Source organism: Podarcis gaigeae (genome assembly GCF_964106915.1).
Source record: "Podarcis gaigeae genome assembly, chromosome: 12".
NCBI lineage: Eukaryota > Metazoa > Chordata > Lepidosauria > Squamata > Lacertidae > Podarcis > Podarcis gaigeae.
The window spans coordinates 56,034,532-56,061,703 of record NC_139688.1 but is presented as its reverse complement, the minus strand read 5'-3'; the positions used below and the strand labels follow the sequence as shown (position 1 = coordinate 56,061,703).

Below are 27,172 nucleotides of genomic sequence, written 5' to 3'. Positions count from 1 at the left end.
CAGTCAGTGGGCCCCAATCCCTGAATGGGACAACCTGCTGTTGCTGCACTCCATTCACTTGCCCAGGATTGATAACTACCAATAATTAAAATAAAATAAAATATTTGTACCCCACCCATCTGGCTGGGTTTCCCAGAAACAAGGTAGCTGGAGGATGTGGCCCTGCCTCCTCTCTCCTGCATGCTCAGAGAGCACCGATGTGCAAGCAGTGACAGAAAAGGGAGGCAAGCAGGGCCACAGGGCTCTAGGAGGTGACAGTTGGGGGGTGGACCCAGCAACAACACACCAACCCAATCTCAGAGCGGTGCGAGATTCCAGGGGTTCCAGGCACTTACCCCGGGTTTGTGTTTCCTTTGGGAATGAGGGACAGCAGAGACTGTGGTGTCTTTATTTACATATATATACAACCTGAGCCTGCGATGGAGGGCATCTCGGCATCCACACCCCAGGAGGATCGTGCTTCTTCCACAGCCACAGAAATCAATGGCTCTCGAGGTTGCTGCTTTGCTACTAGCTCACATCACTGCAACTTTCAGCTTTGTGGCGTCGTCCTTCTAACCACGAGGTGGGGAACAGGCCCCACCCATTTGCCACTTCCTCTTTCCTTTGTTTCCCTTAATGGCATATAACCCAGGCTATCTCCTCAACACAGGAAGATAGCCTCATAGGCGCCGACTCCATGGGGCCTGAGGGGGCCCGAGCCCCCTCAAAAATTCGTTTGGGGGGGCTCCGCCCCCCCAATAATTTAACAAAATTATTAGTTATATTATGCTTTGTAAAATCACAAAATTATGTTGGTATTTTTTATTTTCCTTGTTTGACGATAGTTACCTTTTAAAATACATTCAGTAATGAGTTAAAACAAAGCCACTCCCGATCTAGAGAGGGGGTGGGGTTGTGGGCTCTCGACCCATGAACAATCTCGCGGGGCTGGCGCCAGCCCCACGAGAAGCGGGGATTCCCCCTAGCTCATTAAAATTCACCGCCCACGGCGGCAGCCAATCGGCTGCCGCAAAGGGCGGGCCCTCACAGGTTCACTTAAGGTCGGGGCAGCCCGGGGCTCGCCCCTTTCGTTCCCCCAGCAGCAGCGGTTTGGAGGTCTTGGGGCCCCCCCAATATTTTTTATAAGTCGGTATGGGCCCCCGCCCCCGCCCCCAATATTTTTTATAAGTCGGCGCCCCTGGATAGCCTGGCTTATATTTTAACATTTGCTGGATCCAGAGGTTAGAAGGTTCTTGGATACAGCCTACTCCCCCTCTCCCCTTGCTAGTTCCAGCAGTCACCCCCATCAGCAGCAGTAATGGTGAGAAGGCTTCCACTAGAACCATTGAGGGGACCTGGGTGACTTTTTCTGCTAGCAGAAGCCCCGCTGGTCCAGAGGCTGAATTCTGATCTGACCTTGTGTTCTCCCAGGGCCAGCCCAAGATATTTTGGCACCCTCCTCCTCACCAGGGAAGAAGGGGGGAGGAGAGAAAGACTGACATCTGCTGCCCCTGTGGATCCTGCCACCTGAAGCAGTCACCGCACCTTGTCTCATGAGTGGGCTGGCCCTGAGCTCATTGTGATGCCCAAAACAAGAATCTATCCCTCCATTGAGGAAGGGACAGTGTTGGTGGAGAATACAGATTTTGGATGGTCGGCTAGTCCAGCCAAAATCTGTAGACCACTGGCTACATGAATGTGCATCTGGCTCTCACTCGACTCATGTGGGTGCCAACCCAGCAAGGAAACAGTATGTGTAAGCAGCAGTTTGTGGATCTTTTCTTGCAGGATCCAGGCATAAGAGGCTTACAGACTTTGCTTCCTAAACATTCCTTTTACTTAGTTATGCAATCACTTATTCTTCGCTTACAATAAATTATTAAGGGATCCGTCGCTTAAATCAAAACCATTCTGAATACCCTCTTAATGTTTCATGAGAGTCATTATCTGATTGCTGATGAGCCAAATTACTTCGTAGTGCTAAATATATTGAGTCTTGGATAGGTGGGGGAATCAATGGGGTTTACCTTTTCACGTTGGCAAACAAAAGAAAATGCAACACAACCTTAGGGAATGTTTGTCACAGGCCCATAATCGTGTTTACAATTAAAGGCTTCGGCTTAGTAGAAGCATCACTTGTCAGTTCCCCCTCTCGCCCTGCCTCTGCTCTCTTCACTGACCTATTTTTCATTTTCTTTTTGCTAAAGTTAGTGCAACCCCCTTTTTGGAGTCTCAAAGTATTATTAAATATTCAGCAGCTATTGCAATCCCTCCACCCCTCCGGCTTTGGGTGACCTCCTAATTTTTGGTGTTTGAGAGCCCTGGCACTGGTTTCATTGTGGATTAGGCCTCACCCAGAATTTTAGACGGTTTCTTAAGTCCCCCATGAAGCTCATTCCTGCTATAGAAATTCCTTCCTCTTAACAGTGCTGTTCACAGACTCTTGTAGCGCTTAAAAACCTGAAAAAGTGGAAAGTGAGGAAAAAAGAATGTGTGAGCACACAGTGAGCTTCTGTCATAGTTCCTTTAACCCTCTTAAACTCCCAACATGGGAAGTGTTCTTTTTAAAATCTAGATCACAGAGCTAGGTGTCATATGTGTTTGTTTACATACAAGAAATCTGATGTATTCAGGTAGGGGCATAATAGACTGAAAATGATGGTAGCTGTCAGTTTGTGAGAGATTAGTATTGCTATAGGTCTCCCCCCCCCCAAAAAAAACCCCTTGGAAATTAATAAATGGTAGGATTTTGATTATTTCGGATTTGAAGGGACACGGGTGGTGCTGTGGTCTAAACCACAGAGCCTAGAGCTTGCCGATCAGAAGGTCGGTGGTTCAAATCCTCGCGACGGGGTGAGCTCCCATTGCTCGGTCCCTGCTCCTGCCAACCTAGCAGTTTGAAAGCACGTCCAAGTGCAAGTAGATAAATAGGTATCACTCAGGCGGGAAGGTAAACGGCGTTTCCGGGCACTGCTCTGGTTCTCCAGAAGGAGCTTAGTCATGCTGGCCACATGACCCAGAAAAACTGTCTTCGGACAAACGTCGGCTCCCTCGGCCAGTAAAGCGAGATGAGCGCCACAACCCCAGTCATTTGTGAGTGGACTTAATTGTCAGGGGTCCTTTACCTTTACCTTTACCTTTTCTACAGGCTGCAGAGGAATTCCTGGGCTAGCCCATGCAAAACAACCTGCTAGGGCCAGCAAGAAACATTATAGGGACATTGGCAATGCAAGAAAACTGTCCTTCCCCCCTGCTCTGAAGTGTGAACAGAGACGGGGGATTTGGAAGGTTGCCCGGGGTAAGGCATGATGTCCCAAGAAGAGTTTGGGACCTTTGGCATGAGGCTTGACATATCTGAACCTCATAGCAACATCTGACTGTTTGGACCAGTCGTATGCAGTAATGAAAACGGTTCAGATCCAAGCACATATATAACCACAATTGTCCATTTTGTTTCCAGAAAGCAGTGACCTTGAATTTTGATTTTGTGGAAGAGGGAGCTGAAGAATAGGAGACGGAATGTGTTCAATCAGAATTAAGTTTACGCATTTTGTACCTTTGCCTCATGTGAGCCTCATTCTTACTTGGAACCGAATGTGTGTTCTTCTGCCAGCATTTATGCTCCAAGAGTTTACCTTGCATAAATATCTTGGAAAGGCTTAAATGCCGCCTAGAAGGAAAGGGGATTGGATGCAGTATTGGCTCTGACAATGTTTCATAAATCATCATAATCTTCATGTGCACAACTCATCTGCTAAAAATACTGCCTGTGAGGCTGGGTGAAGTGGATGTGGCGCTTATACGTGCCGTGCATAATCTGCTGTCATTATCTCATTTACAGTTGCTGAGATGTGGCAGAAGTCTGGAGGAGAGGCCTGGCAGCTAATAGAACCTGTGGATGGATTTCATCCTAACCAGGTAAGTAGCAGAGAAAGGCGGTGGGTAGGAATAGGAGGCAAAGGGCACAATAATGAGAAATGTGGGTTCTCAAGGGAATAGGGGGTCCTCAAGGGCAGTCTGGGTGTACCACAACCTGTCTTCAGACGAAGGAACTCCCACATTCTGACCTGAGTTCCTGGGCTGACTTCATCAAGCCCATCTTTCAACATCACCTTTACACTGAAGATAACGCCTCTCTACCCCAGCATTTGACATTCTACATTAGAACCCATTTGACTATTTTTTAAAAATGGATTTCTGTCAGGATGCTGTCAGCGGCTCCCAGCTGTTGGCCCAGGAAAGGATAAAGACAAAGAAAAGTTTCATACTGTCCTTTTTTACTTCAGTCTTTCCAGAGAGAGGCTATGGAAGCCAGCCTCTTGGATAATGGTGTTGACCCAAGTGAGTCTCCACCCCTGTACCTCCCTCATTCGTCATCCTCATCATCTCCTCCACGGGTGCTGCTACGTGTCCTCTGTCTTTGAGGTCTTTGCTCTCCTACTTTTAAGGCTCTGCAGGTTCTGGGAGATGGAGGGTCTGGAATGCTTTCGAATGACATGTCAGTCAGCTGCTCTGGCTCTCCCACAATTTCTCAACTTTCCCCCTCATCTGCCTCTGAGCTGTGACCTCCCTCAAAGCCCTGTTGTACAATTCAAAGTGTTGGTGCTGACCTTTAAAGCCCTAAACGGCCTCAGTTCAGTATACCTGAAGGAGCATCTCCACCCAGACGCTGAGGTCCAGCGCTGAGGGCCTTCTGGCGGTTCCCTCACTGCGAGAAGCAAAACTACAGGAGACCGGTTGGTTAAAGGTATACAGGTCGGAGAGAAACAGTACAAACTGAGAGCATTTGCAGATGATTTAGTACTTACATTACAAGAGCCAGAATCTAGTACTAAAAGGGTTTTAGAATTAATTCAAGAGTTTGGTCAAGTAGCAGGATTTAAACTAAATAAGTCAAAAACTAAGGTTTTAGAGAAAAATTTAACAGCTATTGAAAAAGAGAGGTTTCAGAATGAGACAGGTTTAACTGTGGTTAAGAAAGTGAAATATTTGGGGATTAACATGACAGCTAAAAATGTGAATTTATTTAAAGATAATTATGAGAAATGTTGAACAGAAGTGAAAAAAGACTTAGAAATCTGGTCAAATTTGAAGCTTTCCTTGTCTGGTCGAATTGCGGCTATAAAGATGAATGTATTGCCTAGAATGTTGTTTTTGTTTCAAACATTGCAAATTGTGGACAAGATGGACTGTTTCAAGAAGTGGCAGAAAGATATTTCTAAATTTGTCTGACAGGGCAAGAAACCCAGAATAAAATTTAAGATTTTAACTGATGCAAAGGAAAGGGGGGGATTTGCCCTGCCAGACTTTAAACTCTACTATGAATCAGCAGCTTTCTGCTGGTTGAAAGACTGGCTGCTTCTTGAGAACACAGACATTTTGGATTTAGAAGGTTTTAACAATATTTTTGGGTGGTATATTTGTGGTATGACAAGGTTAAAGCTCACAAAGCTTTTAAAAATCATATTGTCAGGAAAGCATTGCATAATGTTTGGATTAAATATAAAGATTTGCTGGAAAATAAAACCCCAAGGTGGTTGTTGCCAATGGAGGCAAAGGCTGTGAAAAGACTCAATATGGAGTCCAAATGGCCAAAATATTGGGAAATTAAAGATAAAATATTGGGAAATTAAAGATAAAATATTGGGAAATTAAAAGATAAAGTGTGAGACTGGCTTCATTATTACCAAATAATGGAGGCTTACAAGTTGGACAAGAAAATTGGCTTCCAGGTGGAAAAATCAAAATTGGAAACAGAATTGTTAGAACCCAAAATTAAGAATTTGTCAAAAATGTATAACTTGCTGTTGAAATGGAACACGCAGGATGAAACGGTTAAATCAGCTATGATTAAGTGGGCACAAGATACTGGTCATAACATTATGTTAGCTGACTGGGAACAGTTGTGGACCACCGGTATGAAATTTACGGCATGTAATGCCCTAAGAGAGGGCCTTCTCGGTAGTGGCGCCCGCCCTGTGGAACGCCCTCCCACCAGATGTCAAAGAGATAAACAACTACCTGACATTTAGAAGACATCTGAAGGCAGCCCTGTTCAGGGAAGTTTTTAATGTGTGACATTTTAATGTATTTAATCCTTGTTGGAAGCCACCCAGAGTGGCTGGGGAAACCTAGCCAGATGGGCGGGGTACAAATATATTATTATTATTATTATTATTATTATTATTATTATTATTATTATCTATACTGTCTTCTTCCTCCTCCCTGGAAGAGTCAGGATGGGGAGGTGGTCTCTACCACTCCTCCTCTGCCCAGTCCCTCATAATCTTTATACTGTCTTTTTGAATTGTCACAACCCTGCCCAGACCTTATGGATGGGTGAGAATCCTAGGTGGTTATTATGACAATAACATAACCTCTTGTCATTGACTGGCTGGATGACTGGAGGCGGGGGGAGCACCAGCCAGCAAACCTCCTGGGGAAGCCTCAGAGGAGGAAGGTTAAGAGCCTGGAGGGGGGCGGACACTGAAGACAGAGCAGGGTGCCAACTTGAATAAAATATTGGGGAGGCAGGTAAGCCCCGCCCTGCATGATCACATGACATGGCACACGGACAACATTTGAATGGCAACGCTCATCAACTTTTGGGGGGGGGGGTCCTATATGGCATAGGATGGTTGTCTGATGAAAAAGCAAGAGGTGTGAGTAAAAGGGAAAAGCCAAGAGCAGAAAGCAGTTTAGACTCCGCACAACTTGCCTGCTCTACTGTTAGGCTCCCGCCCTCCCTTATCTCCAAGGACACGAAGAACCATGCATGTGGCAGAACAATGAGCAAGTTGATGCCTATGTGGGCAACCTCTGGAGGACTGAGCAGAAAGTGGGAAGCAGGAACTTCCTGGCAGGTGTCATATGGAGGCTGGTCTGGCCTTGAGGCTTCTCTGCACTGTTTGCTGTTTTCTTGAATAAAGAATTAAATTTCCTGTTCTTCTCTGCATTAGAGTGCTGACCTGCATCTGACCTAGCACTGACACTTCTGTGCCCCATAATCTTCCCCACATCCATTTTTGCATTTTAAATTTCCTGTCTGATATTTCTGTTTAGATGTTTCACACTGCCTCAAGCTCACTGTGTCCAAGGCTGGTGCTCTTCTCTTTCCCAGCAAGCCTCTTCAGTATTCGTTTATAACATCACCATTCACCATATTAAACAAGCACACAACCTTGGCTTTATATTTGACCCCCTTTCTCATTTGCTTCCTATATTTAATCTGTCGCCAAGTCAGGTTGCGTCTCCTCTTATAGGATTGCAAAGACATAACCCTCCCTCTCTTGACGCAAAATTTAAGTCAACGTTCTGATCACCGCCTGCCTTAATGACCTCTCCTCTCTGGCCTTCCTTTGCTGCATCTCAGCCCCCTCATCTCTCCCCGGAACTTTGCTGCCAAAGTAATTTGCTCTGACTACAAGACACCCTTCCTTAACCTCCTGCATTGGCTCCTTGCCTCTGCCAGATTCAGCACAAAACCTGCATTGTTACCTGCTAAGCCCTCCCTGACCTTGCCCTCATTCATTTCTCTGTTCTTGTACTCCAGTAGATCCTTGCCCAAGACTGTTGCTCCTCTAGCTCTGCCACCCCCAGTGATCAGGAGGGATTATATCCAGTTAGTAGTAGTAGTAGTAGTAGTAATGATAATAATAATTTAATTTATTATTTATACTCCGCCCATCTGGCTGGGTTTCTCCAGCCACTCTGGGCAGTTTCCAATTAAAATAAGTATCCCTATTAAAATGCAATAACCTATTAAACAGTAAAAGCTTCCCTAAACAGGGCTGCCTTCAGATGTCTTCTAAAAGTCTGGTAGTTGTTTTTCTCTTTGACATCTGGTGAGAGGGCGTTCCACAGGGCGGGTGCCACTACCGAGAAGGCCCTCTGCCTGGTTCCCTGTAACTTGGCTTCTCGCAGTGTCCCTCTTCTCTTTTATCCAGTGGAATCTTAACAATAGAGGGACAGAAATCAAGGCAATATTTGAGGATATTCTTTTCTCCTTCACCCCACCAAAATCTGCTCCAGAAGGTTAGCAGGCTTCTGGAATAGTATGGGAAATGGGTGATCTCTATTTCCATTCCGCTGACTGAAAGCTCTGCAAGTTCATACCTAAGTTTTCCTGCTCCCTCAGTCACTTCCACCCTTTTCTCTCTTGCTGCTGCTTAAACCTGGTGCTCTCTCCTAGAACACCTTCACATTGTTCAAACCCCTCCTCAAAACCCCCTTTCTGTGAAACATTTGGCACGTTAGTCCTCAGTCCCTATTGAAGCCTCAGCGTATTTGTAAATACACTGAACACAGATACCTTTCCTTGGTGGGTTTTGTCTCATTTGCATATGTGTTCCTATTCAATATAGACAGTTAATGCCACTTTAATTGTCATACCCCTCAAAAGAATACTGAAAGAATGCTGATTTTTTTAAAAAAAATATTCTTAGTAATAACTATTAAACTAATAGAAGTCCGTTTAATAAAAAATATATATCGTAAGCCTGTTACAAGCGTGCTCTGCTGGGGATTCAGGCAATTAAGTAGTCATCCACTTCCTTTAATAAGATTATATTTTAAAAGTTATGTGGAAAGACTTGGGCTACCATCTGGAAACAAACTTTCTTCCAGCATTTACCTAGTGGTGTGGGGGACATTTCCCAGTGGGATCTTCCCATAAGTGTTCAAATTCAGGAACACCGTGCAGATGGAGTTCCTTAGCCACTTAATTGAGGCCTGTGTTCTTCGCCAACCAACAGTTGGATAAAGAATAAGTAAATATCAGCAAAATATTCAGTCACATATCTCCTTTATCTTGGCTGCAACCATTTCTCTGTCTCTCTCTTTCTCCATCTCTGCTTTTCCTTTGGTATGAAGGAACCCATTATTTCATTTTGTGTATGACTATACACACCCCAGTTACGCCCAATCGATGGCCCTAGGAAATAAGTAATTCGATTCAAACCTGCCAGTGGCGGGAGAGAGCTGGAGAATCCTCATGGCTTGTGAAGAGACCCTCCCTGGAGCCCAAAGAGGACATCAGTGAGGGTGGAGAAAGCCATTGTTTACGCTGCTCAGCCTCCTCTTCTAACAGCTAATGTGTGGGGTGGCGCAGCAGCATGTTCCTCCAGTGCTTCAGTTCTAGTTGTGGATATTTTTGGATGCTGTATTTTTGGTATGGATTGAAGGGAGAGCGGCAGAGAGGGCGTTTAGAGAGTGCTCCCCACTTTACGCAATTTCACTTGTGCATGCAGGGGCCCAGAATGTAACCCCCATGAAATTAGCACCTGCACACAATGTATATGCAATTCGAACAATGTACGATTGGTTATCAGATGGGACACGAGTGGCGCTGTGGGTTAAACCACAGAGCCTAGGACTTGCTGATTAGAAGGTTGGCAGTTCGAATCCCCGCAACGGGGTGAGCTCCCGTTGCTCGGTCCCTGCTCCTGCCAACCTAGCCTAGTTCGAAAGCACATCAAAGTGCAAGTAGATAAATAGGTACCACTCCGGCGGGAAGGTAAACGGTGTTTCCGTGCGCTGCTCCGGTTTGCCAGAAGCGGCTTAGTCATGCTGGTCACATGACCCGGAAGCTGTACACCGGCTCCCTCGGCCAATAAAGCGAGATGAGCGCCGCAAGCCCAGAGTCGGCCACGACTGGACCTAATGGTCAGGGGTCCCTTTACCTTTTTATGATTGGTTATTATTGCTATTGGGAGGGAGAAAGCAAGACTCAAAATCTGGGCCTGCATAAGTGGTTCCTGTATTCCGATACGTGACATGAGATTCCACTTTGTACAAGCAGCTCCATCTTGGCTCACAGTAAGTGTGAAAGGGTCGTCTGCGTCAGAATAAATAAATGGCCTGTGCACTGATGCCATTTAAAGTTGAGTGAAATTTTCAGAGCCACTTGGCATCTAGGACAAAATAAACCTACGGTTCAGTAAATTAAGCCTAGAAATCCCATTTTTAATACTGTCCTTTGATGGATTGCTTTTAGATATGGGTCTTATTTGCCTTCTCCCCCCAGCCCACCTGTTGGGTTGGAGGTGTTTTTTGTTTTTTTTACAAAATAAATATTTCCCATTTTTTAATAGCCTCATCCTTTTCTTCCTTAACCCTCAAATCTAAGCTGCGGGGAGGCTGAGTAACTGAGCAACTTCACGGACAGTGCTGGCTTTGAGGGCTTGATTGCTGACATAGCCATGCATTTCAGCGCAACCGAATAAAGCAAAATGGTTATATGCTTCAAAAAGCTCTAAGGCAATACACCCGGCTCAAGCGGACCAGTCTGAGTTTATTCTGAGAATTATAATCACTTTATAAGGATAGGAGAACACAGCTGGAGGGCCACTGGACCCTTTTCTTCCAAATGACAAAATGTATTTGTCAGAAAACCCCGACGCTGGAAAAATTCATGCGGTGATTTACATATTTTAAAAGACTGAGCTGAAAAGAAGCACTTATCTAACTCTGTGAACCTGGAAAAGCATTTAATTAGTCATATAGGCAGCTCTATGGTAGGGCGGAAACGGAGCTAGCAGCATTTCAGTTTAACTTGGGAAGGGAAAGTAAGAATTATGTAGAGGGTGAAGTTTCTGTTGACATGTTAGCACATTTTTAAAGAAACTTGTGCTGTGAATTTCAGTGGTCCTTTTGTTGTTAACTGTTTGTTAACTGAGCACTTCAGGTTGCCACACCAGAGTTTATACCATGGGTAGGCAACCTAAGGCCCGGGGGCCGGATCCAGCCCAGTCGCCTTCTAAATCCGGCCCGCGGACGGTCCAGGAATCAGCGTGTTTTTACACGAATAGAATGTGTGCTTTTATTTAAAATGCATCTCTGGGTTATTTGTGGGGCATAGGAATTCGTTCATCCCCCCAAAAAAATATAGTCCAGCCCCCCACAAGGTCTGAGGGACAGTGGACTGGCCCTCTGCTGAAAGTTTGCTGACCCCTGGTTAATAATAATAATAATAATAATAATAATAATACTTTATTTATACCCCGCCCATCTGGCTGAGTTTCCCCAGCCACTCTGGGTGGCTTCCAATCAAGTGTTAAAAACAGTACAGCATTACATATTAAAAACTTCCCCGAACAGGGCTGCTTTAAGATGTCTTCTGAATGTCAGGTAATTGTTTATCTCTTTGACATCTGATGGGAGGTTGCTTGAGGGAAATCACCTTCATGAAAGCATCTTCTTTATACTTTGAGCCACCCAAACTGCTACATTTGTTGAGTAGCTGGAAGCCAAGATTAACCAAATTAATGGGAATTGGTCTCTTTCCCTATTCATAGAGTAGAATCCTATACGTGTTTACTAATAGGTAAGTTCCTTTGGACTTACTCGCAGATAAACATGTATGTAATTGCATTCTTAAGAGGTGAGGCTAAATCTGTTAAGGCAAAAATAGCTATTTGTGATGCATATTTTTCAAATAGAGGAAAGGGAGATGTTTATTTAGCAATGGTGGAAGAGATTGAAATAGCATATAGTCCATTTAATGTGACTTTTCCTCCTACACAGGGGACAACGCATCCGTGAGATAAAATTATATTGTCCTATTACACAATAATTGATTTTGCTAGAATTATACCTGTTTAGTGGTTACTTATAGTTCCCAAACAAATGCACCTGCGACAAAATTAGCACTCCTCATAAAGAAAAGATGCACAAATGTTGGTTTTGCCTCCTGCCACAAAAATCTCCTGGGGTTTAAGACATGAAATCTGTTTAGGATCACTAAAAACTATGTGTTAAAGGTGCATTGTACAGTTTATGTGTGTCATTGATGTAGGCTGGCTTTCTTATTAATTTTAGTCACATAGTCATTGAAGTCCCAGCGAAATTCTGAGATGAAAGTGGATCAGCCATAATATAGCAAAAATGAAAGGTTCAAATTGTGGGTCAAACACATCAGGTAAAAACATATATTAGCTAGATAGGAGAGTCTGTTGTAAAAGGCATGCTAGGCAGGGACTAATTTTCCTTTCAAACCAATTTTGCACTCTGAATGCACTGAAAACTTGGTTTGTGTTGTTCCTGTATTAGCCAAACAAATCTAAGGAAACAGGCATTTGGTAAACATAAGATTCACTGAGCAATGTGCAGCCCATAATGTTATAGTTACAGAAATCTCCATGAACCAGGGACTGTTAAGTATTAAATTTCATGGCCATGTTAGTGGTGCCAAGTTTTGTTTGTACTGGCCACATTTTTGTGCCGCAACTAGCTGCTTACCGTATTTTTCGCTCCATAGGGCGCACCTAGTTTTTAGAGGGGGAAATCAAGAAAAAAAAATCTTATTCCCCCCCCCCCCAGCCCCAAAGAGCAGCATACAGGCTGCGCGCAACCTCTCCCTGGAGGAGGGGTTGCGCGGGGCTATGGCACAAGCCAAGACAGCGAGCGGGATGGATCCCACTCGCTGTTTTGGCTTCCTCTTTAGCCACGCACAACCTCTCCCTGCCTCAGGCTTCAGGTTTCCTTTTGCTGAAGCCAGGAGAGCAAGACTCTCCCGGCTTAAGCGAAAGGAACGTGAAGCCTCCAGAACGCAGCAGGAACTCGTGCTGTGCTCCGAAGGCTTCAGGGGGCTATCCCTGAAGCCTGGAGAGCGAGAGGGGTCGGTGCGCACCAACGCCTCTCGCTCTCCAGGCTTCGGCGAAAGCAATGTGAAGCCTCCGGAGCGCGGAGGGAGTGCTCCCTCTGCGCTTCGGAGGCTTTGCGTTGCTATCGCTGAAGCCAAGGAGCCTGCTTTCGCCCCATAGGACGCACACACATTTCCCCTTAATTTTTGGAGGGGGAAAAGTGCGTACTATAGAGCGAAAAATACGGTAAATGTGCCCAAATATAGCACATGAAGCTCTTCCTTGCAAGGGACAAAAGTGATGTACTAACTTGCCCCTGTTTTGACTGCTTCCAGGTTGTTTCTGTCCTTGGAGCAAGAATCATCTGGAAGAAGATACTTCATGAATGGCCTCATGTTCTTGGAAAAGAAAATCCATCCAACGAGGAGATTGTAGCAGTGTTCAAAGATCAAGGAGGGCACTGATTTCAGCATGCTAAATACAGTGGCTTTTCACCATTCAGAATAAAGAACACCTTTCCCAACAATGCAAGCTAACCTTTGGGGCATTGGAACATAAAAGACTGATGAGTGCAAATAGTTCTTTATCAACTATCTGGCAGCTGAATGCACCAGTGGTAAAATTTTACTTATGTATAGATGTGGAATCTCATAGGCGACTGCTTGCTTTTAGGCAAGGTTTTTCACCCGTTTGTCCCATCAATCTACCAAGCCTCTTCAGGTCAATTTGTTTCCGATACACATTAAATCTAATTGGAATTCTCTGTTTATAGTGTATTTTATATTCAAAAATTCTGCTAGATATTTTTTCTTCTTCATTTGAATAAAGCATCTGGATGGGTCACTAAAATGAATATTTGCCCTTCTTTTATTTTCTACAAGCTCATATCACATAGAACTGCTTCTTAAAGGACCCTCAATGTAAAGCTGTGCTCATTGAGTTTCTTTGGCTAAATTTCCTTTGATGTCAACTGTTGTTTTTTTTTAAAATACTACTGCTGAACCATTGTCAAAGTTCACATATTTTAAGATAATTTGCTGGCTTTTTTTTTTCTCCATTTGAGGATACCTCTGAATTTGTAATTGCTTTGGGTACTTTTAGTTTTATCTTTATTTGCTTGCTGAACTGCTTCTTTGTATAAACTCCTTCCTTTGCTTACTGTTTAATTTACAGTCTTTCCATATTCACAGTGAATATGTGATTTCCATATTCCCCTAATTTTCATTTAAGAGATCCTCAAGTATACTATTATGTTTCATATCCAATTTCTGGCCTGTATTCTCCAGCTACCCCTCTAATTTCCCATCCTGATCTTCAATTTCATCCTTAATTAATTGTACATTAACTGAAGGTAAAATCCCAGTCACAGAATGAAGCAACAATACTTCCAGAACCAGGCAAAGAGCTATCTTTACTCATATTTTATGCTCCTGTATCATTACTGAACTGCAACTATGTTTTTTGTAATCATATTAGGTTTAAGCTTTGATCATGTGGTGCAAATATGGTTAAATAAGGATTTCTTAAAAGAACAGTGTGTAATATTTGGAGAATGGTAAATGCTAAAGATTATGTAAATTGGAAAAGGCTGGTTTCAACCATTATTTATATAGATTTGGAAAGCTTTTAACAAAATGGAATGGTTTTACTTCCTTCATGTTTTATAGACATTTGTGTTTGGAGGTAAATGTATAGATTTGATCTAGTTAATATATAATTCAGCTATGCATTTTTTAGTGAATGAAGAGTATCCCCTGAATTTCATTTAGAAAAGTAGCAGATAAGGACGCCTGCTTTAGCCTTATCTTTTTAATTTACAAGCAAGAAAAATCTAATCTTATATAAAATGCCCAAAGGAGTTACTAGGAACAAAAAGCTGTCTTGGGTGAGACAGGGAAAGAACTGGATAAGCCATGGGCCACAGGGCTGGTGAAAAGTCTATTACGTGTTTCTTTTATTCAGGGATGATTAAAAACTCCCAATATGCTGGGTTATGTCCATCCAACTGGGAAACTTAATTTCTTCCTTTCCTTTCTGTGTGAATCCATGAGACCTTAAACTTTGTTCATAAGATTAGTACAACAGATTAAGTAAAGTATGTAAGTAGAAATACATTGAATAACAGGCAGAAGGAATCATGAGCAGTTAGCTTTATTTTAGAAATAAAGTATAAATGCATAACTAACAAAATATCCTTAAAATTCATGGGGATAAAGATTATCACGTATATTATATGGCACAGCACATGCCTGCAAAGGTTTTACAGTTTAGTGCTATTTCATGAAGTTTTGGAATAGGGATTATTTATGAAAGACTTGTGGATAAATTTCCTAATCAATTCCTTATTGAAATAACAGTCAATTTTTAAAAAGTAAATCCATCATACTCAGGATTTTATGCATATTCAAATTGGAGTTAATTCAAACATGTTGTCGCTTTCCCCTTTGAATTGCTTCTAAGACTCATCAGCATCTGTCTGAGCTTGTATACATATATAAAGTTAAATCAGTAGGACGCGAGTTCCATTATTGTCGTGTTAAAGGTCTTAATCAAATGCTATTTGCCTCACATGCAGCTGGCTGGATTTTGTTTTTAAAAAATGAATGCAGTGCTGTTTATTATAGCTGAAATTGTTTGCTGAATTAATTTGCTTTCTTCTGAATTGACCAGGAAGTGATTTGCCACTTCATCATCCTGTTTTCCAATAATGTTCTTGACTAGAGTCTTGCTGCTTTTCCAAGGCTGCAACATTATTGGGGAGGACCCAGCTGTCATCTCCAGAATATTTGGCCTCCTCTTCTTCCCAAGGTCAGATCAGTATATTTAGTGAGGTGAGGCTTGCTGCAAATGTGTCACATATACCTATGACCATGCTGTGCTAAACATACACAATCTCATCTGATACTGTAAACTAAGCAGATCTCAGTTAGCAAACACCACTTCCTTGCTGATATATTTTTTATTTTATTCTAGTAGCTATTTCCTTCCGTTTCTTCTTTCTTTCTTTGCAACACATTCTACTTAACTCTACTTTTTCGTGTACTCTCACAAATCTATAACTCTTCTTCCTTACATAACAAATTGCTTACTAACTTGTTCTACAAGTTTCACCAGCATAAATCAGAACTGGGTTCCTATGAAGTGCATTCACAAAACCCATCTGAGAGCAACACTGCAGCCAGAATAAAATCATTTTGGGAAAGGCTTATTAGTCTAGATTTTCCATGCTCTGGAACCAAACCCACATTTTTTTTCAGCATTGTAAGACAACCCCAAAGTCACTCCCGTTGGATACATTTAAAGATTTTTAATGGGGGAGAGTTCAAAAACATCAGAAAAAGTAGGTATTTAAAGTGATAATACAAAATATGCTGTGGGGGGCGGGGCGGGGCGGGAAATGTTAGTGTTCAACTTAAAGCCATGGCAATTTAGAGGAAGTACCCCATTGCTGCTATCTAAAAATGCATGCAGCAGTAATATAGCATTGTGACACCCAGTGGAAAGCATTTGTGACCCCCTGTGCATTTGCTGTTTAAGTGAGCAGCTTTAACATTGTGCTCATCAGCTGAAGTTGGATTCTCAGAAATATTACTTTGCATATTGCAACTCTACAGCAGCTAAATGAAATTCAACTTACTCTCCTAGTGCTCAGATCAGTGAAAGTTTTTAATTCATTCAAACTAGGAAATGCATGAAAATGGCTAGATATATAAGAGTAAATAAAGGTTTGTTTTTTTAAAGCAGCTTCAAGAAAACTACATACATGTTTTCTAAGAAAATGTGCAATGTACTTCATAATTGATCATAGCTGTAAACCATACACCATTTTTTTCTTTTTAACCTCATTATTTCTATTGGGTTCTATGACTATTCTATGGTGTTCTTGAGACAGACACTTTTTGCAAGTGCCAAGTATTCAGAACATTAAACACAATGGGGTGTTTTACTTTTTAACTTCCTAATTAGGTGAAAAACACCTTTATAAATAAATCATTGAAGTTCCTGCTTCAGCTTCCCACTAAAGCTAAACAACTTTTGAGGCATCCTTCTTAGGAGAAACATGCACACTGATAAAGCTCTAAGGTTTTTTCCTCCTGTGCTGATTTTTTTTTCAGTTCTTGAAATAAACTGAGCTCTGATCAATTAAAATAAACTGGTACTTTAATTGTGTACTGCACTACATATTTCAAGAAATATTATATATAAAAAGTATTTAGCACAGCCAAATAGAGCTTAAAAACACGGCTACTACCATACTCCAATCCTAGAAGAGTTAGAACTCTGAGTGCAGCAAGGAGACTAATATAACACCACCTCTCCTTCCAGATTTTAAAGCATGAAGTGTAATGAATAATCCCAAGGGACCTCATAAAAAAAGTCTAAATTAAGAGCACAGCATGTGGCTTGAAGCAAGCTCCCATGAGAAATCTTCCCTGCAGCTCAAGGTTTCCCAATAGGCACATAGCAAGCATCAGGCTGCCACATGCGAAGGTCAATAAGAACTTGGTTGAGTTTTTGCATCCACAGATTACGTTCTTCTTTAGTATCAGCCGATAACCAGTTCCTTTAAAAAAATGAAATGAAATAGTAAGCATTAATATTGACCTATAGGCCTTTCTCATACAAAGTGGGACAGTTTCATTACTATATACATTATTCTCTAGAAGTACCTTATAACCCTGCAATAAGATCCAAACCAATAGTACAGTGGTACCTCGGGTTAAGAACTTAATTCGCCCTGAGGTCTGTCCTTAACCTGAAACTGTTCTTAACCTGAAGCACCACTTTAGCTAATGGGGCCTCCTGCTGCCGCTGCATGATTTCTGTTCTCATCCTGAAGCAAAGTTCTTAAGCCGAGGTAATATTTCTGGGTTGGCGGAGTCTGTTAACCTGAAAAGTATTTAACCTGAAGCATATGTAACCCGAGGTACCACTGTAATAGCAGAATTCCCAAATCAGCCTCATGACTGGATGAAGAATGCAGATACTATACCTGCTGTCCAAGTAAAGGAATCCAAATTTAATTGGAAATGAAGAAATAATACGCCCTGATCTTAGGAAAATAGTAAACTTAGGCCAGTCTCCCCTAAGTTGGTGCCTTCCAATGCCCATCGGCCCTAGGAAGCATGGCCCAATGGTCAAGGATGGCAGGAGGGCACTGGGTTTGGGAAGGCTGCCCTAAGGCATTGTTGATCATTAGCCTGCCACAATCAGTGCTGCACAAAGCATAATAGCAGGGGCCCAACATCTTCTGCAAGACCAAGACACCCATGTTCTGGGATACGGTTGCACTAAAATAAATTGGTTTAATATTTAAGGTGTTTCAAGACTTGGCTTTGCACCAACTGACTAACATTACTACCCATCCAGAAAAGATTAAAATCAAGCAACATAACTTACTTGGTAACACAGAGCGTGTCTTTGCACTGACTGACTAGTGTTTCCTTGTCATCTTCTCTCTGAGGCCTAACCGTAATGAGCTCAAAAGTGTTCGGCCGAGCACAGAACTCTCTGTTAGCTGGTTCGATCTGACGATTAGTGCAGTTCGCCAGGTTTATTGAACCCATTGGATGCTGAAAGGAAAAGAAAAAAACAAAACCCAAGTGTTCACAACACAGAGAAATAAGGAATTTAAATATAGCATTTCAGTCTCAATGTGGAGGATTTAATTCCTGACAGGGTGCCCATAGAGGCCTCCGAAAGCTGCACAGGAAGATGTGATGTCATTCACACCACTTAGTCTTTTTAACAAATGTTATAGAGCAGTAGGTCTAGCCACAAAGCAATGCTGCTACGGCAACACATGGATGCACCCTGAATTACAGCAGCTGAAGTAAAGCCTGACAAAAAGGTCTCAGGCTAGAACAAAATCTAGCTTAAGTACTTTTTAGCACAATAATTACCTTTCGTTTTTCGTCATCTGGGTAAGTCCAGTAGGAGATGCAGTTTCCAGAAAGAGCGCACCAGCGCCGATGCCAGGCCCCAAAACCACTAACATCTTCGAACATAGTCTGGAGAGAGAAAGATCGCTGAACACCAAGGCTATTCTGACACATTTCTTCACAAGTTAAGTCCAACAGGTTTCCTTGAATTTTTAGCAACTGAAAACACTGCAGCTCCTGTTGCCACTTTTCTCTGCTCACCCATATATATCTCAGCAAGTATGCCCACTCCCACTCTCCCAACTCTCATAAATGGGCCTTGAAGCAGCCACTCTACGCCTGCGAATATTTGGAGTCTCCATCCTGCTTTTTTAAATAAAATGATAAAAAGGTAAAGGGACCCCTGACCATTAGGTCCAGTCGTGGCCGACTCTGGGGTTGCAGCGCTCATCTCGCTTTAATGGCCGAGGGAGCCGGCGTACAGCTTCCGGGTCATGTGGCCAGCATGACAAATCAGAGCAACGCACGGAAACACTGTTTACCTTCCCGCTGGAGCGGTACCTATTTATCTACTTGCACTTGGACGTGCTTTCAAACTGCTAGGTTGGCAGGCGCTGGGACCGTGTAATGGCAGCTCACCCCGTCACAAGGATTCAAACCGCCAACCTTCTGATCAGCAAGTCCTAGGCTCAGTGGTTTAACCCACAGCGTCCCATAAACTGATAAAAGGTACCATAAAATCACAATACACACTTCTAAAATTTATGTTATTTTCCTGTGGCACGTCTAAAGACTTTACTGCATCCTTCAGATAGTGCCTTTCTTAAGATGTAATCAATGCAGCACAATTCTAACATACACAGATATTCCTATCTTGGGATCGTCAGTGGTTTTATATAGCTCATGGTGCCATCTGCTGGATCCAGCAGTAACAGGTCAGCTAAACAAATAATTGTGGATTAACAGTCATGATCATATTAATAACTGCTTTTAAAGGACCTTTGAAATAAGTCTAGCCCTGCTGTGTTAGTCAGAACCTAAAGAATGGTTTGCCATGTACATAAGCTTTGATTAACCCTATATATCAGGATAAACTTCTAAGGACAATTCTAGAATTTCACTCCAGATAAGGATCAGCTTGACAAGAGTTTGTGTGTGTCTGGGATAATGAGCCTCATCTAACCAGCATGCTTAAGTCTATATACAGTAAGTTATCCTGCCATGTTTAGCTCACATTGGGATAGACTAGGTAATCAAGCTTTTATTCCTTCAGTTTACCTGATGGATTTAGCATGTGAATAGCTCTCACAAGCCTCTCGAGTTTCTATACCAATAGTTTAGGAACGTTCACCACTTTGCAAGTAAGTCATGTTTTACTGCCTGTGCAGCTTTTCTGACTGATGTATGGGGAAAGAGCTCATGAACCTGACCTTTAAAGAGTTTGTAAGTAAACCAAACGTGGTCTTTTTCTATGCTGGGTGAAGAGGGAAGTTTTGGAATTCACAAGGATATATATTTTACAGGTCTAACAGCCTATATTTCCACCCTTTCTTTGCTGCATATTTTATGATTTTCTATCTCTGCTGGGGTTCTCTCACCAAAGAGTACTTGCCCCAAACCTTAACCTTGGCATGCAGGAATTCTCATTTTATATACCTATTTTTTTCATCTTGCCACCAACAGTGTGTGCATGTGATATAGATCTATACTTGCATTCACTGATAACTTACCAAAAAACCTCTCTCTTCCACACAAGAATCTATTTGACATTTAATTTTCAGATAAATATGACCTTCCAGGGGAGACAAAAAAGGAACCTGGAAAAGAAATAGATGGAAGATTCTCAGAATTGTATTTCTCTTTAACAAGCTATATCTACATGAAGACAAAAAACACATTCACTTGTGAGCATCATTAATCTCAGATATAGCACAACCTTCTTCACACATATTTCAGCTGAAAGTTTGAATGCTTAGATTCCAGAAGCTTTTGAGAAGAGGAAGTTGTCTCTGGCCATTTACTGGTAATGGTCAGAGGCTGAAGAAGCAAGGCTCCCTAGAATTGCCACCAAGCTAGAGAAAGTCAGGGGGTAAGATGGGAAAACATTGCCAGCACAAGGCTTGACATGGTTGTTAAAATACACATGGTTCAGTAAGTAGAATGTTGATTTATTCTACCAAGTTTAGCAGTACTGTTTTTGGCTTTTTTAAAAGTAAGCAGAATATTTTACACACATGATTTTCACCCTAGTCCTCAGCAGAGGCAATTGTACCATTTATACATGCATGATTGACTTAGCAACATTGCATTCAGTTATGCTCCTGGGATCATCCAAAGTGTGCTACAATATGCACTCTGGCTAGGATTAAGGCATCCCACCTAAGAGCCATTGGGGAGGGGAAGAAAATTGAGGCGAAATAACCCAATATTCACCAAGACCAGGTCCTTACATCAGGAAGCCCATTGCTTCATCAGAGGCACGCTAGTACCACCAGATATAGGATTCTTCCCCAGCCTCTAAGTAACATAGATACATGATTTATCACAGATGCAAAAGACCTTCAACCAGGGAGCTTGAAGGCTTACAGCCTAGTTTTTTCCAAACACAAAACCCACTCATACTGTGGGGTTTTTGTTTTTTTAAGAAAACCTCACTCATGTTAGTTGTGGTATTGTGTGTTCTTATTATTGGATAGCCAGTACAGCCAAGTAACATCCAAAAAGCAGTGGCCATCACCTCCAGCAAGACTTAAAACACAGCACAAAGCAGGAAGTCCACTTCTCCCAGGAATACTGACGGCACACTTGAAGGACCCAAACAGGCTTTTCCAAAGTTTGATCATGTCACTACAGCCAATTTCAGTAGATACAGTCATACCTCTGGTTGAAGTAGCTTTGGGATAAGTATTTTCGGGTTGTGCGCTGTGGCGACCCGGAAGTAACGGCGCGCGTTACCTCCGGGTTTCACCGCTCGTGCATGCGGAGACGGTCAAAATGACGTCACGCGCATGCGCAGAAGCAGTGAATCGCGACCCGCGCAGATGCATGGACGCGGGGTGCGTTCGCTTCTGGATGCGAACAGGGCTCCGGAACGGATCCCATTCGCATTCAGAGGTACCCTGTACTTTGTACATATTCAAAAACCAAATGAATAGCAAAACAGTACAGCACACCCATTCGTTGCTTTTATGAAACAACATGACACTCCGAATTCAGCTCTGATAAATCAGTACATTTTCAGAAGTGAATTTAATAGTATGCTTTAACTCTTCTGTAAATACTGTATGGTATAAGCAAAGATAAAGCAAGACAAGTTCCAGGTTTTAAACTGATTCAAGAGCTTCAATTTGGTAGCTGTGTACTTGGAACACTACAATTCCAGGTGCAGATATGGCATTCCTATATACATTTTAGAAATACAGTAGTGAATTAACTTCAGTCCCAAATCTATTGCACAGGCCATTCAAGACACCAATGGGTGTGCTTTTATGCACACATTTAGAATAATCTGCATTCATGCACAGAATAATTTACGCCGTTTCCCCCATCTTTTCTTTCATTTTATATGAAGCACTGAAGAATCTCTTTTTCAGTCTGTAATAACATGCCAGGCATGTTTTACACAGTCTATATATCATACAAGTCACTGATGGTTTATATCCAGTGGAATTTGCATCGGATGTCAATTTCATTTCTGCTTATAACAAAAGCTGGCAGACTTTAGTAGGTACTGGTAGGTAAGGTAAAGGTAAAGGGACCCCTGACCATTAGGTCCAGTCATGACCGACTCTGGGCTTGCGGCACTCATCTCGCTTTACTGGCCGAGGGAGCCGGCGTACAGCTTCTGGGTCATGACTAAGCTGCATGACTAAGCTGCTTCTGGCGAACCAGAGCAGCGCACAGAAATGCTGTTTACCTTCCCACTGGAGCGGTACCTATTTATCTACTTGCACTCTGACATGCTTTTGAACTGCTAGGTTGGCAGGAGCTGGGACCGAGCAACAGGAGCTCACCCCGTCGCGGGGATTCGAACCGCCGACCTTCTGATCGGCAAGTCCTAGGCTCTGTGGTTTAACCCACAGCGCCACCCACGTCCCACCACTGGTAGGTAACCTCAGTCTATATTATTCTGCAGTAGTAACAGGAAATGTAGATATAACCAAAGGTAAATGATTGTCACAGATACTAATCGCTTCAGAAAGCAAGTACCGCATTTTTCGCACCATAGGACGCACTTTTTCCCCTCCAAAAATGAAGGGGAAATGTGTGTGCGTCCTATGGTGCGAATGAAGGCTTTCACTGAAGCCTGGAGAGTGAGAGGGGTCGGTGTGCACCGACCCCTCACGCTCTCCAAGCTTCGCACACCTCTCCGCAAGCAGCGGGAGCCCAGCGCTGGGCTTCCGCTGCTTGCGGAGAGTTGCCTGCATGCCGAAGCCTGCGCGCGCTGAGCTCAGCGCGCCCAGGCTTCGCGGACCTCTCTGCAAGCAGCGGGAGCGCTCCCGCTGCTTGCGGAGACTTGCCTGCCTGTTGAAGCCTGCGCGCGCTGAGCTCAGCGCGTCCAGGCTTCGCGGACCTCTCCGCAAGCAGCGGGACTGCTCCCACGGCTTGCAGAGAGCTGCCTGTTTGGGGGCTGGGGTCGGGGGAAGCTCAAGCTTCCCCTGCCCCAGCCCCGCGCCTGGGGGGGAAATAATTTTTTCCCCTTTATTTCCCCCCCAAAAAACTGGGTGCGCCCTATGGTCCAGTGCGCCCTATGGTGCGAAAAATACGGTAAGTGACAAATTGTTCTATATGCAACTAAAATGCAATATGGTTTGCACACCTACTTAAATGTTCCTCTTTTTAATTGTGATGTCACCAACACCAACAAAGAAAGTTCTTCTAGTACAGTCATACCTCGGGTTGAAGTAGCTTCAGGTTGAGCTTTTTCGGGTTGCCCTCCGCGGCGACCCGGAAGCAACAGAGCGCGTTGCTTCTGGGTTTCGCCACTCGTGCATGAGCAGACGCTCAGAATGATGTCACGCGCATGCGTGGAAGCGGCGTATCGCGCAGATGTGGGTTGCGTTCGCTTCAGGATGCGAATGGGGCTCCAGAATGGATCCCATTCACATCCAGAGTACCACTGTATAAAGGGTGGGCCCAATCCTTACAGGCTTGCATATCAATATTTCCCTTTTATTTCAGCTTCAGTAATTTAACATGAGTAGATTTTTATTTTTTTTACACTTACATTTTCCCCAAAACGAAGTGCAGAATTCAGCCAATAAATCTTGGTAAAATGAGAACTACACAGAATTTCAACAGTTATCATTAAAAAATTAACTGGAATATAATGCTACAGCTGAGCATGCCGTCTCAAACCCTGTGTCACACAGGTTTTCCTTGCTTTTCCATGAGTTAGAGTGCATATATATAAGATCCCCTTGGCACAAGGACAATGAACAAGTAGTACCTGCACAAGTGCACTGAAGGCAATAATGGACTGCAGCCATCATTTGTAGAAAAAGCCAAAAAAGCTTGTGCCAAAGTGATACAAGAGTAATTTATTGGGAGGTTCTGCACCTGCTATCTAGGACATTCTCGTTTTGACAACTTAGATATATTTTTAATGCCTCCCAAGCTACCAGCCATACTTCTAACACCAGCTCTTTAAAGTAAAATGAACAGAACCTGGTAATACTGCAATTTACTCTTACCTTAGTAGAAACTAGAAAGGTTAGCATTGTACTGCCCAAATTTCAGAAAGGTGAGTTAACAAGACGAGTAAGCTAAATTTGGCAAATTTTACAGTGTCCCGTTTTTAGCTTCTGATTAAGGGAGAGGGAAAGCCAAACCAGAGCTTCAAGCCAGAAGCGATACATACAATGCTGAAAAATGAGAACGTCTCTCAGCAACACAGGATTTTCATGAAATTGGCCGCTATTTACATAGCCAAGGAAATTTATACATACAGGATAGTGTGTTCAGAATTCAGGCTCCCAGAGATTTGCTTGACACACAAAACCCCACCTGACATTCTTCCTAAAAGTTAACTTTCATTCACCAAATCTCCAGTTCTGAGAATCTTAATGTGGTCCTTAAAGCAGCGTGTCAGTATAGCAATGAGCAAAGTTTAGTGATGACATAAGCAGCATGCACTGGGAACTGTTTTGGAAGAAAACATAGCAACCTTATCCTGGAACAAAGAACCCAACAGCTCTTTTTCTTTAATTCCATAATTTATCTAGGAAAAAAGAAATGACCAACGCTGAATGCAACTAAAAGCAAAACATAATGGAAAAGATAAAAACAGCAGCATAACACCAATTATGTGCCTTGCAAGGTTCTGTTTCAGCTTTTAAGCTGAACTTCAGAGTGACATACCCAACCTAAACTGCTGGTCAGTTTCCTACTGAAAGAAAGAAAGCAAGTTGCAAAAATGGTTCAATGTACTGGACAGCCAAGGAAGAGCTGAAGCGCACGTATGCTTACAAGTGAAGCTCCTGCTTCATACTATATATATCAAATGTGAAATTTAGTTTCCCAGTTCAAGCTCCTAGTACAGTGGTACCTCGGTTTAAGAACAGCCCTGTTTACAAATTATTCGGTTTACGAACTCCGCAAAACCGGAAGTACTGTCCCGGTTTGCAAACTTTACCACCTCGGTCTAAGAACGGAAGCCGAACGGTGGAAGGGCACCGGCGGCGGGAGGCCTCATTAGGAAAAGCGCACCTCGATTTCAGAACGGTTTCGGTTTCAGAACGGACTTCCGGAACAGATTAAGTTTGTAAACAGAGGTACCCCTGTACTAATATTAGTGTGAATGAGAACCATCAGGACAGCTAGTGTGGTTAAGTTGTGCATTTGCATTTCCAACTACTAAGCACCTCCATTATTACAAAAACAAACTGCTCAGGAATGGCCAAGAAATCTTAAATAATTTCTAAGACCTACAGTTAATCTTTAGAAAGCCCAGTAATCCCTGCATTGGGCTTCAAGGACGGCCGCCCCCCCTCCCCAATTTTAAGAAAAGCAGCAGCAGATCAAAATGTTAATAGCTTACGAATGTTGATCTCCTCAGGCAGAGGAATGGCAACTATATAAGCATTGACTTGCCTTTTCCAGAAGCCTCTGTTTTAAACACCATTAGGAATCAGTGATAAAGAATTCCACCCCTCCCATCCTCAGGATACTGTCTCCTAAATGGACAACTATTTTGGAGACATTTTAGGTCCCAGAAAAGACTATTACTTACTTTACAGCACAGCCATTTACGTAATAAAGCAATCATGTACATGTTGAGTATTTTCATGCATGGATACATGCATAGAGATTTACAGTCAGTTGCCTACAAGGGCAAGAAAGTCGGGTGGCAAAGCAGGGAGGCACTAAGCTAAAACTACATACTAAAATATATTGAAGAAACGAATCAATGTTGATTACCTTGTCCAGCAAGAATCTGGTACTCCCAACTGAAGATAGGGAAATTGTGCGTGAACCAACAAGAACAAAGTTACTTGTGCGCACAGCATTGGGTCCACCTGGACTTGCCATGACTGTAAAGGAAAAAATAAGTATACCTTAAATTTAAACATAAAGGTAAAGGGACCCCTGACCATTAGGTCCAGTCATGGCCGACTCTGGGGTTGCGGCGCTCATCTGGCTTTATTGGCTGAGGGAGCCAGCGTACAGCTTCCAGGTCATGTGGCCAGCATGACTAAGCCGCTTCTGGCAAACCAGAGAAGCGCACGGAAACACCGTTTACCTTCCCGCCGGAATGGTACCTATTTATCTATTTGCACTTTGACGTGCCTTCGAACTGCTAGGTTGGCAGGAGCAGAGACCGAGCAACGGGAGCTCACCCCGCCGCGGGGATCCGAACCACCGGCCTTCCAACCGGCAAGTCCTAGGCTCTGTGGTTTAACCCACAGTACCACCCGCGTCCCTAAATTTAAACATACCTTTAAAGAAAAGAAAAAATCTAACCAATTAAAAAGCTCTCTCTCAACTAAGAAGGAATCCCCCCCTTTTTAAAAAAATGTTGCCAAATATTTCTAAGCAATAAAAACTGTAAATGGCCAGCACCCTCTTAGAAGAGGTATTTCCTCTCTCAAACAGGAGCAGCAGCCTTTAAGATGGCATCTGTGGCAACATACAAAAGCGCCACCTACAGACAAAACTTTTATTTACTTATTATAAATATATTTTGCTCATTTTTACTTATTTAGTACATTTATATATACACTGCTTAATTGTTTGTTTTTAGTAGTTTACATAAAACAATTCACGGCAAATGGGAAAATAAAGCAATAAAAACAATGAATTTTACCTGGCGTAAGAAGGTTGCTCTTCTGTCAATAAAGAGAAAAAAACACATGGAAACAGGTTGTTAAAAGAACATTTTAGACAGTGTACTTGATGGGGGGTTGCATCTGAAAGGCTGAAACTTACTGATTGTTTACGGAACAGGTATGGTAAAAGCAAGTAACTATGATCTTTAGCATGATATTATCTTGCTAGAAATTAAAGCCTTGGTCACAGGTAAGTATGTGTTTTAAATCATTCAAATATTAATACTTACGGTAGTAATAGATGTCAGTAATCTCTTTGGAGTAATAGCCTAAGAGATTAAAGAAGAGACAAATGCACTCTAAATGTTATATTCTGTACAGGGCTGTTAAAGACCTCACAACAGCAGAGCATCTAGGTTTTAAAGCAAGGTTAACAAATTAGCTAGGTTTGTCAGCAGTT

The 27,172-nt window shown here is 42.8% G+C and overlaps 2 protein-coding genes across 5 annotated transcripts in view; one reads left to right on the top strand and one right to left on the bottom strand.

Annotated features, from left to right (window-relative positions):
- The window catches only part of AOAH (acyloxyacyl hydrolase), a 94,625-nt gene extending 81,299 nt beyond the window's left edge, over window positions 1–13,326 (top strand). For both annotated transcript variants that reach the window (XM_083706352.1, XM_083706351.1), the window contains exons 21-22: window positions 3,824–3,900; window positions 12,899–13,326. In XM_083706352.1, the coding sequence (XP_083562478.1) occupies window positions 3,824–3,900; window positions 12,899–13,027 (206 nt within the window). In that variant the 3' untranslated portion in view covers window positions 13,028–13,326. The remainder of the gene's footprint in view (window positions 1–3,823; window positions 3,901–12,898) is intronic.
- A 1,372-nt stretch (window positions 13,327–14,698) lies between these two features.
- ANLN (anillin, actin binding protein) overlaps window positions 14,699–27,172 on the bottom strand; it is a 38,005-nt gene continuing 25,531 nt past the window's right edge. For 2 of the 3 annotated variants that reach the window (XM_083706261.1, XM_083706260.1), the window contains exons 18-24: window positions 27,003–27,041; window positions 26,751–26,772; window positions 25,865–25,977; window positions 20,176–20,262; window positions 18,467–18,574; window positions 17,964–18,136; window positions 14,699–17,127 (exon numbers count right to left, since the gene is read on the bottom strand). In XM_083706261.1, the coding sequence (XP_083562387.1) occupies window positions 17,004–17,127; window positions 17,964–18,136; window positions 18,467–18,574; window positions 20,176–20,262; window positions 25,865–25,977; window positions 26,751–26,772; window positions 27,003–27,041 (666 nt within the window). In that variant the 3' untranslated portion in view covers window positions 14,699–17,003. Of the gene's footprint in view, window positions 17,128–17,963; window positions 18,137–18,466; window positions 18,575–20,175; window positions 20,263–24,611; window positions 24,666–25,864; window positions 25,978–26,750; window positions 26,773–27,002; window positions 27,042–27,172 lie in introns of all 3 variants that reach the window. The other variant, XM_083706259.1, reaches the window with a different exon arrangement.